Below are 9,475 nucleotides of genomic sequence, written 5' to 3' on the forward strand. Positions count from 1 at the left end.
ACACAGCTAATAAATAACAGAGCATGGATTTTAATATAGGCTTGATCCAGAGCCTGTCTGTTAACAACAATGCCCTACTGTGTTTCTAATACTAAGAAAATGAAAAGCAACATTAAGAAAAAAATAATGGATCCTTTTACTTTAACCATTTTCCTGTAGAAAAATTAGTCTTGAATTACATATGTTGAATGAATGAATGAATGAGAAACAGAGAAAAAAATATTCCAGCAACTTTGAGATTAATTAAAGCAAAGACTAAGAGGTTTTGAAGACTGGTAGCAGTTGTTAAAAAAATTTTAATGTAGGATATGTCTAAATAAATACATGATTTCAGGATAAAATGTAAATGATAACTTTCAAAAGAGAAGTTGAATAATATAAAATAATCACCTGAAAATAGTAAACTAGCTATAAATCCCAGATTATACCCACAAAACTAGGAAATAGGAGGAAATGTTTGAAAGAAAGTCATGGTGATTTTCTCATCTTACAAAGGGATTTCATTACTGATGTAAATAATTAGAAAGATTCAGCTAAAAATTTTTTTTAAAGATTACTAGCAAAATGTAAAATTATGTACTCCTTTCAAATCACATAAGAAAAATGTTAAAGAAAATATATTTAAAGTTAGGAAGAAACCAAAGAAATGAAATAGCAAGAAAGCATTTAAAAAGCTTTCAGGTTACTAATCATACAGTAAATAAACTTACCCATTAACAAATCACTTGGGTATGATTTTCTTAAGTGTCTACAAGTGACACATTTAAAATGAGTAGACTTAGAAAGCTTAAGAGGAAAAGATAAAGATAAATAAAAATAAAACAGGGGTTACATCAAATCAGAATCCAAGGTGTAAAAACATCACATGAGAAAAGAGGATCATTTTTTTTAAATCCACAACTCATACAACTTGATGTACTAAATGAATGTTAAAAAATATATAAAGGAAAAATAAACATACAAAAAGAAATGGATATAAATTTAGAAGTATATAGGGGGACTTCTTTAGACATGCAATTATAGTCGGCAAAAATATAAATAAGGTTAAGTAAAAATCATTTGATGTCAAACAATGTAGGTCTTGTATAAATAAGAGTTTGGACTTAGAAGGAACAGTAAAATTATAAAAACTGGGTTTTTAAAGAATGTTCTTTTCTATAGTTATATGAAGGATGGAGGTTGAAAATACTGAAAATAGGAAGACAAGCTTCCTGAATGAAAGAAGGAATGGCAATCAGAATTTCACTGCCCACGGTAGTCCAATAATTAAATACATTTCCAGGAAATGCTCTCTTAAGAAGGCTGGTTCCCATCTGGGTGTACCTTGTTCTTATACAGCTCTTTACTCTTTATAGTAAAAGTGCTTTCACATTAGTATTACTTTTGACACTAACAAATAGGAAGGGATAGTGATACTTAGATAACAAAACAGAAACTCTTGGAAGAAAGGAAGGAATATGACTCAAGGAGGGAAATTCCTGTCGCCTTAGAGGATCACTGGTCTATAAAATACCCTATATATGCCAATTAAGAATTCTTTTCCATGTGCAGCATTTCTACTCTCTCCAAGAAGAGTGTCAAAGCTGAAGCAGCAGCAACAGCAGCAACAAACATGAGCGTGAAGGGCATGGCTATAGTCTTGGCTGTGATATTCTGTGCTACAATTGCTCAAGGTATACAGTACTTTTTACTTCTCAGCCTATAAATTTCTTCTCTAATTCTTCAAATATCTTTTCTTCCACTTTTATCCTAAAACATATTAAATGTTTATTAAACCTCATACATTGGAAGTTACTACAGCTTTGGCAGAGAATGCAGGAAATGTTTAAGGCACTAGATAGAGATGATTGCCGAAACTACAGATGGTAAGCTTCATGGAATTTTTTATTTGGCTACAAAATCTGGCAAGAATCTTTAGCAATAGTTTTAAATGTCAGTTAAGAAAATTTTTATGAGGTAATGTTACTAACTTCCTGGTAAAATTTTTGAGCATAAAAGCAAGAGGCAAATAAGCTTGATTGCCAATAAACTTCTTTCATGCTTTCCTTTATTCTTTAATGGTTTGCTTACAAATTTAAAGAGAGAAATCATTAACATCTTACTTAAACTTGTTTCCCAGTAACAGCAGCTCAAGTGCTATTTGACAAATTAATATCTTTATTCTTAATGAAAACTTGGCTTACATTCTTCACCAGGATTATAAACCATAGCCATCTGATGCAATCAGATCCATTAGTAACTGGTGCTATGATCTATTCTAGGTTTCCCAATGTTCAAAGGGGGACGTTGTCTTTGCGTGGGCCCTGGAGTAAAAGCAGTGAGAGTGGCAGATATTGAGAAAGTCTCCGTAATTTACCCAAGTAATTACTGTGACAAAACAGAAGTGATGTAAGTAATGGACTTGCTAAAAAATGACAATGCTGGAGGCATTTTTGTGTATAGATTTTTTTTTTTTGCTTATGCTTTTCCATCCAAAATTTAAGACTGTTTTGGATCTTCCCTTAACAGTATCACCATGAAAACACATAAAAGACAAAGATGCCTAAATCCCAGATCAAAGCAAGCAAACATTATAATCAAGGTAGGTTACCAGATTACTTCCACTTTTAACCAAGACAGATATTTTGAAAAAACAGACAACTGCAGATTCTATGATGCTGTGTGAAGTGTTTTGATAAGGGGTCTTTGGTTATACTTAGTTTTCTTTTCTTGCTATATGTTTTTACATGTCAATTCTTAATCACTGAGAAACAAGAACAGCCCAAGTTTATAAAACTCTCTTTCTCATTACAGATTACTGAAAGAATGAATCTTTTAAAATATCAAACATCTAAAATCCTGGAAAAGAGGATCTGAAAAACTCAGAACAAGTTTAACTTTGACTACTGAAATGATAAGAATTCTGTAATAACTACTTATTTTTTCCTGCCTATTGCAATATACATTCATGAATTTGTAGGTTAAGGAAACTTCTAGAAGATTTGATGCTTGTAACTGTTCTGCTGTGACTCTGAACATTTTCTTTTCTAAAACTTGCCTGTATTTGATCTATATTCCATATTACAACCTGCAGTTATAATGGAAACATTAACATTATAGTTAAGATCTCATTAGCCAAAAGCATCCATGTATATAATAAACATTCCCCAAATAAATTTTAATACAAATCCACATTTCTTTTCCCTAAAATCATATAGCAATATATCTAAAAAAAATTCTTATACATCATGTTTTATAATTCATGAAATGTACTATGAAAAAAATTATAAGCTAAGGGAAATTGGTAAGAATGCAAATATTTCATAACTGAATTAGCAGCTCTGGTCTTAATTTAAGAACATTTTTTTTCATTGAGATGTTTTGAAGCAATTAGGATATGTGTGTTTATTGTTCATTTTGGTTTTATCTATTCTTATAAATTATAGCAATATTTTGGACACATTTTAAATGTAAAGTGTTTTTGTCTACCAAAGAAAATGTTGTAAAATAAATATATGTGTATATTTGGCAATCACTTTTACTTTCTATGATCCTTTTTCTTAGAAAAATACATAATTTACTATTTCAAGTCATGCCTATATTATACAATTGAGGGATATCTGAGATAGTTTTACTTTGAAAAGAATGAAAATCATTTTTATCTAATAAAGTACAACTCTTCTTAAAGCAGAAACAATCATATGTCTTCCAAAAATCATATGTCTTCCAAATCATATGTCTTCCTTTAACAATTTCACCTTGTGTTTCAGGAAGCATACAGCTACCTGTCATCACACATAATTGTTAAGAAATATATTTTAATGGATACTTGCGAAGGAAAAGCTGTCCCTTTTCCTAAGGGGTCTTCCTGAGTCCAAACCCCCTTCTTTGGGGCAAATCCCTTATTATGTGAGTCTTGGTGGGAGGCCAAAAGGGAAAAGCCAAAGGAAGATCTTTCCTGTCAGCCAGAACAAGGTCTTAGCCAGGCCCCTAGACTTTGAACTCCAGCTAGTATCACAAAGATGCTATCAGTAAGAAAATTATTTAAGGTGGCAGTAATAGCAGTGTTAAGTCATACAGTAATGGCTTCCTAACACATGCTCCTGTAGCATGACTTTGGCTAGTCCTTCCTACCACCTTGCTCTGTTAGGTTTCTGTCCATTTCCAAGCCTGATTCTTCAGTCTTCCTTTAGATTCTTCAAATACTGATTACATTCCTTCTCTGCCGAAGATAGCCACAGTTGGTTTCTCTGCATGTAACCAAAAACCTTAGCTAATACAGTACTGTTTATATGGACTTTTATAGATTTGAAAAATGAAAATATTCATTGTAGAATTACCAAAAAAAAGGTATTTCTGCTTATTTGGAAAAATGAACAATTTTAGTCTTTTGTGTATCCTTCCTATTGATATCAAAGAGCCAACCATAGAGCAGATCAGAAAACTGATAACAGAAAAGTAAACAACAGAGGAGGGTGCCTGGAACCTAACAGACCCTCTTAGTGAGTGGCTTATTGACTAGAGCAATAAAGAGAAGCCAAAATGTTATCAAGGGCACTTGTATATAAATCTACACAATTTATATCATATATTTGTATTATGACCCATAATACATATATAGTATAAACGTGATACATAATATATAGTGTAAATATATATTAAATATAGATATAAAGTATAAACACATGATATATAATATAGTTATAAACATATATTAATATACATCATAAATCTCCATATATTTCTATATAGAAAGAGGACATCTATATAAATTCCCTGGATAGTTTCAAGACTTGGATCTAATATTTGATTATTTACAATTGTCTTTTTTTTTTAAGAGTAGCTTTAAAAATAAAAATTCAGGCCGGCCGAGTGGCTCAGTTGGTTAAGAGTTAGCTTAACAGCGCAAGCTCTGAGCAATAGGGCCGCCGGTTCGATTCCCACATGGGCCAGTGACACTGCACCCAAGCTGAGCTGCCGCTGAGCTGCCAACAGGTGGCAGGATGGCTCAGCTGGTGAGAGCACATGCTCCTAACAACAAGACTGCCTGTTCGATGGTGGGCTACGCCTGCCCGCAACTAAGACTGAACTAGGCACCTTGAGCTGAGCTGCCACCTGAATTGCTCAGCGGATAGAGTGGGTGTTTTTAACAAGGCTGCTGGTTCGACTCCCGCATGGGATGGTGGCTATGCCCGCCCGCAACTAAGATTGTAACATAGCACCTTGAATTTAGAGGCCACGAGCTGCTGACAGGCAGCCAGATGGCGACTGGTGCCCTCCACAACTAAGACTGAAGGACAACTTGGCTGGTCCCCTTCCCCAATTCCCCAACACACTGTTCCCCTCCCCCAATTCCCCAATTAAATAAATAAATACAAATTCATTGAGTTAGGGCTACATGACAAATTTTTAAGTAATGTAGCAGACCAGTACATTATTATTGAGAAAACAACATATACTTAATTTTCTTCATGGCAAAATAAAAATATGAGAGTTATTTTTGCACCTTTGCACATACTACTTCCTCTGTCCATTTCTTCACTAAGCGAATGCCTACTAATCACTTAGATCTCAGCTTAAATGACATTTTTTCCAAGAAATCATCTTTGAAACCACCTCTCAAATCTCAGCTAGATTAGGTGTCCTATTTGTTTTTATAACACTCTTTACTTTTACATCACACTATTATTGCAATTGTCACTAAAGAATTATGCTTAGTATCTGCTCCCCCACAAGTGTAAGCTCAGAAAGAAAGCCATTTTAGTCCTAGCCCACAGTACAGTGCCTGGCATGTAATGGACCCTCAATAAATATTTGAGAATGGAATGGCTGAATGGCAATAGGAACTAAGGGGAAAGGAATTGACAGCAGAGGAATGGCATGAGAATGCACAGTGGTAGGAAAGCACAGGTGAGTTAAAAAATAATTAGATTGGTTTGGTTGGAGTGAAGGATGAAGGACATCAAATGTCTAGCTAAACAGCTTTGAATTTTACTCTCTATAAAATGGGGATTTATTAAATGTTTGTGAATAAGAGAATGACCCTATCCATTATTCTAAATTATTCTGGGAATGACATAGAAAGTTAATTGGAATTGGGAAAGGCTGATTGGAAATGAAAAAGGGACTATGTTGTCATAGCCCAGGTCTATATTTCCCAAACTTCAAGTCATTTTCATATCATCTTTACAAATTTTTTACTATATTTCTGATCAATCTACATTGTATTTTACAAATCCTGTGTACCACCTTTATATTGCATGCATTCACATAAAAAGCAAATTTTCACTACTGTACATGTGAAATCAGTATCACTTGCTATAAAAATAAAATGTAACAATAAAAGGAAATACAATGAAAAATACTCAATTCCAGCTAGATATTATCATATGCCAAAGGGTATAAGCGTCAGGCCGCTTTGTATTTGTTAAAAGGGAAATTAACATAGTTGGTAAAATGTTTGAAAGCCATACTAATACCAAATTGAGACTCTCCATGATTTAATCAGAGGGACTGAAGTTAAAAAAAATGATTGATATTAAATGTTATTAGTGAGCTCCCTGGCATTGTCCCACACTTTGGGAAATACTGATCAAAAAAGTATTATGTAAGGGTAGTATGTTAAACAGAATTACCATATATAAGACCCAGCAATTCCATTCCTAGGTATATACCCCAAAAAGTTGAAAAGTTGTCCAAACAAACACTTGTACACATATGTTCATATAGCACTATTCAAAATAGCCAAAAGGGGGGCGGCTGGGTGGCTTAGTTGGTTAGAGCGCATGCTCTGAGCAACAGGGTTGCCAGTTCAATTCCCACATGGGCCAAGGAGCTGCACTCAAGCTGAGCTGCCGCTGAGCTGCCAACAGGTGGCAGGATGGCTCAGCTGATGAGGACACGTGCTCTTAACAAAAAGGTTGCTGGTTCCACTACTGCACTGGATGGCGGGCTACAGCCACCTGGAACTAAGATTGAACACGGCACCTTGAGCCGAGCAGCCGCAAGCTGCTAATGGGTGGCCAGATGGCAACTGGACTCGGAGCTGAACTAGCTGTGCCCACCCCACACCTAAGATTGAAGGACAACAACTGGCTGTTCCCCTTCCCCAATTCCCCAATAAAATCTTTATAAAAACAAAAAGGTTAGCAACATCATTTTGACTCTTGATTTGGACTGACAGAACTTTTTTGTCATGGAGAATTGGCCAAAAATTGTGCACTCTGATGCTTTGTTTCAGGGTCGCATTGGTACGCCCATGTTTCTTCACCAGTGATAAGATTGTCCAAAACATCATCTTGCCTCTCCAAAAGGTCTTGGCAAACTTTGGCTTTCCTTTGCTTTTGTTCATCGGTGAGCTCCCTCGGGACCATTTTTGCACACACCTTTCTCTTGCCAAGATTTTCAGTTAAGATTTTCCTAACTGTTTCTCTATCGATGTGTACTTGGTTCACTATGCTTCTCACAGCCAGCTGATGATTTTGATGCACAATTTGATGAACTTTTGCAATGTTTTCATCAGTTCTGCCCGTTACTGGCCGACCTCTCTTCATCAGTGATGCATTCTCTCCCCTCAGAAAAACGTTTAATCCATTTATACGCTGCCATTTTCTGCATGGCATTATCCCCATAAACTTGGACTAACATGTCCCTGATTTCACTTCCACTCTTGCCAAGTTTAACAAGTTTAACAAGTTTAACAGTTTGTTCGTTGCTCTAATTCAAGCTCAGACATTCTTGCAATGGCACACAAAAACACACAACAACAATAATGAACGCCACTCAGCAAGACACCACCACATGTCAACACCAACACAGCTGTGAGACACTGATATACCAAGGTTATGGAACCTTACTAAGCTGTTTGTACAGTACTGCCAGTGTAAGCTCATGGTGGCAAGTTCACAAATTAATTGTCAGACCTCATATATTGCTCTCAATTGTTATCTCTTCCTCCAAATGATTAAGTCTGCCATATTTGTAAAAGTCCTCCCAAATGCATGAGTTTGGAAACACAGCACTCTATTTCAAGATATGTTCATTTTTGTTACCTACAGCAATCCAATAAAAGACCAGGGCTGCCCCAACCTCTGCCTCTACCCTGATGCCAGTCCCTCTCTTCTACAAAGCCCTGTACACCTATGGCCTACCTGCCTTGGTTTCATCACACCCCCAAGTTGTCAACAAGATTCTGAAAATAAAATCATGTAAATTGCCTTTAATATGTCAGTACAACAACAAATATATCTATGTGCACACGTGCGTGCGTGCGCGGGCACACTCACACACTCCATTCATCCCATTAGAAAAGATAATAGGAAACAAAGCAAGGACTAGAAACCTGTTGCCATTTATATTCAGCATCTGTCCAAATAACATTACCTGAAAGTACCATCCGTATCACATTAAATTTCTTCAATTCATCCCTTCCTCTATCTCCCTAGTTAAAGGTTTAGTTCAGACTCCAATGAGCTCTTATCCAGACTATTCCAAGAGCCCCTTTAGTCCCCCACCCTCCAGCAGCATTCCAAAGGAGCCTCTAACAAAGACTCTCCCCTAACCAGGCTTTAGCTAGCTCCTCTGAACCCTGTTCTCAACTAGGCCTTGACCTTTGTGCTCCCATGTTTGTCTTTGCAGAATCCAGTCTTATCAAGAATCTTGATATGTCAGTTTAGCAAGGATCCTCCACCCTTGATACCTGATCATTCTCTATATCAAGTCAAATTCCTCATCTCCCATCATCCCTGTGATATCTGATCACTCTGGCCTGCCTTCAGCAAGAACTGTTAGCTCAGTTTGGCAAAAATTGCCTTACCCTCTTAGTAATTTTCCATCTACTAAGATCCCCACATAGTACTTGGCTATAAATCTCTACTTTTCCACGCTGTATTCGGAATTGAGCCCAGTTCTATACTGAGGTCTCTTTTCCCCTACTGCAGTAGTTCCTGAACATACTCTGTTTTTACTGATTCAACTATTTTAGAGCCATGGTTTTCTCTGACACCTTCTAAAATGCAAATCTGATATTATTCTCATTTAAAAATCTCTAATAAGTTCTCATTGTTTTCAGAATAAAGTCCACGTTGCTTAGCCCCATCTCTCTGAATGCTGCTAATTGTCATCTTCTTGAACACTCTACTCCAGTCATATTCAATTATTTGCCATTTCCATGCTATTTTCTATCTGAAATGCCCTTCTCCTTTATCCACTTGTCCAATACCTACTCATCCGTGAAGACCCTGTTCAGGAGTTACCTGCTATAATCCTTTCCTGAGGTATTGCACACATACATGTACACACTTTAGAATGAATCACTCTCCCCTGCCTCCCTCCACTATAACACATTATTTTTCTTAGTTGTTTACAATGTCTTCCTCTCCTAAGAAATTCCAAGATTCCTTTCAAGCAATCATGGAATCTCTTAGATGGGTCTCTCGGCTTCCATGGCTGGTCATCAGATAGTGGTTATAATACTTGCTTTTTCCGGACGGAGACC

The 9,475-nt window shown here is 36.2% G+C and overlaps 1 protein-coding gene across 1 annotated transcript; it reads left to right on the forward strand.

Moving 5' to 3' along the window:
• The first annotated feature begins 1,522 nt into the window (after nucleotides 1–1,522).
• Nucleotides 1,523–2,887, forward strand: CXCL11 (C-X-C motif chemokine ligand 11). The gene is made up of 4 exons (XM_019623497.1): nucleotides 1,523–1,673; nucleotides 2,262–2,388; nucleotides 2,509–2,581; nucleotides 2,794–2,887. Exons 1-4 carry the CDS (start codon nucleotides 1,544–1,546, stop codon nucleotides 2,854–2,856), a joined length of 393 nt encoding a protein of 130 aa, XP_019479042.1. The 5' UTR covers nucleotides 1,523–1,543; the 3' UTR covers nucleotides 2,857–2,887.
• Nucleotides 2,888–9,475: the final 6,588 nt, after the last annotated feature.

Source organism: Hipposideros armiger, unplaced genomic scaffold (assembly GCF_001890085.2).
Source record: "Hipposideros armiger isolate ML-2016 unplaced genomic scaffold, ASM189008v1 scaffold_552, whole genome shotgun sequence".
Taxonomy (NCBI): domain Eukaryota; kingdom Metazoa; phylum Chordata; class Mammalia; order Chiroptera; family Hipposideridae; genus Hipposideros; species Hipposideros armiger.

Coding starts and splice junctions, on each gene's coding strand:
- CXCL11 (XM_019623497.1), top strand. CDS start 1,544: ATGTGCAGCATTTCTACTCTCTCCAAGAAGAGTGTCAAAGCTGAAGCA. Junction 1,674..2,261: donor CTGTGCTACAATTGCTCAAG/GTATACAGTACT, acceptor GATCTATTCTAG/GTTTCCCAATGTTCAAAGGG. Junction 2,582..2,793: donor AAGCAAACATTATAATCAAG/GTAGGTTACCAG, acceptor TTCTCATTACAG/ATTACTGAAAGAATGAATCT.